Raw genomic sequence first — 2,390 nt, forward strand, 5'->3', positions numbered from 1 at the left:
TTTTTTTTTTTTCATACATTCTTCAACACTTGAAGACAGCCAAACATATCCGCACAGCTGATCGACGGAAACAAACTCAGTCACAACTAATTTGCAATGTGGTCGGTAAAAAATCATCATTTTACATGGATATGTGCAGAGCGTTTTAGGAGCCAATATTCCTTTCCTCAAAGTAAATAATAAAATATTTCGTAATTTTTTAACAAAATATACAGATAAAGAAATACCAGAAGAGTCAACTTTACGCAAAAATTATTATCTGATTGTTATGAAGAATCAATTAAAAAAATTAGGAATGATATCATTGGTAAAAAAATATTTGTTTCTATAGATGAAATAACAGCTTACGAAGGCCGCTACGTAGCAAACGTGATTATTGGTATTCTTTATAAAAATACGCCGGGTAAATTATATTTATTGAAGTCTGAAGAGTTAGATAAAACAAATTACTTCACAATTAGTAAAGTTTTTGATCCATATTTCTTTTATGGCCAGAAGGCATTTGTCACGATGATGTTCATTTATTTGTTACTGATGCCGCCCCATATATATGCGAATAATTGCTGCCAATTCGTTTAAAGCGCTTTATTCAAAAATAGTGCACGTCACCTGTCTTACATATGCACATCATAGAGTAGCGGAAAAAAATTCGTGGAAAATTCAATAATGTAGATTTGTAGACTTGTGTAAAACGTTAAAAATGTATTTTTGAAAGCACCATCACGTTTAGAGATTTTTAAAACAGAATTCTCTGGTATTCCTCTACCTCCAGTGCCTATAATAACACGTCGGGGAACATGGTTAGAGGCGGAATTTTACAACTCTGATAATTTTACAACTTTACAAAATATATTTTTAGAATTTAACTCAGATGACGCGGTTTCAATCGAAAAAAGAATTAGCATTATGGCTGAACCAAATTTAGGCCCAAACTTAACATTCATTTAGTCCAACTTTAGATTTTACCAGACAACATAACTAAATTAGAATCATCTGGATTAACTTTGTTTGAATCAATTAATGTTGTCAATTATACTAGAGAAACCCTCAAAATGGTTAATGGAAAAGTGGGAAAAGAAATTTACGACAAATTTCAGAATGTAATGGAAAAAATAAAGAATTTAAAACTTTGGTACAAATTTTGAAAATGCATTCCAGTGAATTTGATACTATGGAAGGAATAGAAAAAGATTTGAAGGTTGAGGATCTTGCATTCTTCAAATATGCTCCAATAACATCAGTTGATGTAGAATGAAGTTTTTCATGCTACAAAAATTTACTTCCCGATAACAGACGCAGTTACAAATTTGAGAAAATTAAAAACATTTTAATTTTACCACATTAATTAGCACAGTGTAACGTTAATAATGTAATGATTAATAAATAATAAATAATATTGTAAATTAATGTAAATAAAACGCTATGTAAATTTAAAAAATGTATTTTAAATTGTAGTAAAATAAATAATATATAAAAATAATTACAAGTTAATAAAAATATTATATTTTTATTTTATGAATTGTATAACATTTTTTTGTGCATATTTTATCATTTTTAGCGCATATTTTGATTGCATATTTCGTAATTTTTTAGTGCATAAATGCATGCATATTACAGTAGTTTTAAGTGCATAAACATCTGAACCCTAATTATTATAATTAAAGTTTACACTATACAATTTTGTATTTTTTTTTTAACATTTGAGTATATTTATATTTATTTATATTTTATAAAATTAGGAATATTTTCAAAGAAGATTTTCAACAATTTTGTATTTATTATTTTTCTTCGATAAATATAACCATGTGCAAATAGGAATCGCTGGAATCGATACTTGATTTTTTTGGGTGCCAGTTAAAATCGCGAAAATGTAACGGTGAAAATAATAATCGCGTAATATTTTAACAGCGAAAACATTAATAGCTAAAAATAAGAAATATATCTGCATATATCTTTATAATATAATGAGTCATAATTAACATTAAAATAACATTAAAATCAAAAAACTATATAAAATAAAATTTAAATTTGATATTTTTCTTAAACTTGTGTAAGTATATAAAATACATCATCACACTATGATCACAATATATATGTAAAATATAAAGCTTGACAGCGGTTAGGTTTAACCACGGCTTATCTTCATTACGTGATCCAAGACGCAATAATACAAAATTACACTATTTATTATCTAGTATTATTATATTACAAAGGTATACCACTAACGAAAATAATTTCTTTCTTTTCGCTATTATTATTTTCGCTATTTTATTTTCGCGATTTTTACTTTCGCGATTTTATTTTCGCGATTTTTACTTTCACGATTTTCACATGGACTTGATTTTTTTAACAGTATCGGTGGATTTTAAATCTGTGGAATTGATATATGC

At 26.8% G+C, this 2,390-nt stretch overlaps 1 protein-coding gene across 1 annotated transcript in view; it reads left to right on the top strand.

Moving 5' to 3' along the window:
- Positions 1 to 29: 29 nt before the first annotated feature.
- Positions 30 to 2,390, top strand: part of LOC112685888 (phospholipase A1-like) — a 21,074-nt gene continuing 18,713 nt past the window's right edge. Inside the window, exon 1 of the mRNA XM_025557912.1 lies at positions 30 to 172. Coding sequence (XP_025413697.1) covers positions 97 to 172 — 76 coding nt within the window. The 5' untranslated portion in view covers positions 30 to 96. The remainder of the gene's footprint in view (positions 173 to 2,390) is intronic.

This window comes from Sipha flava, unplaced genomic scaffold (assembly GCF_003268045.1).
Source record: "Sipha flava isolate LNK unplaced genomic scaffold, YSA_version1 296_pilon_pilon, whole genome shotgun sequence".
NCBI classification, from domain to species: Eukaryota; Metazoa; Arthropoda; class Insecta; order Hemiptera; family Aphididae; genus Sipha; species Sipha flava.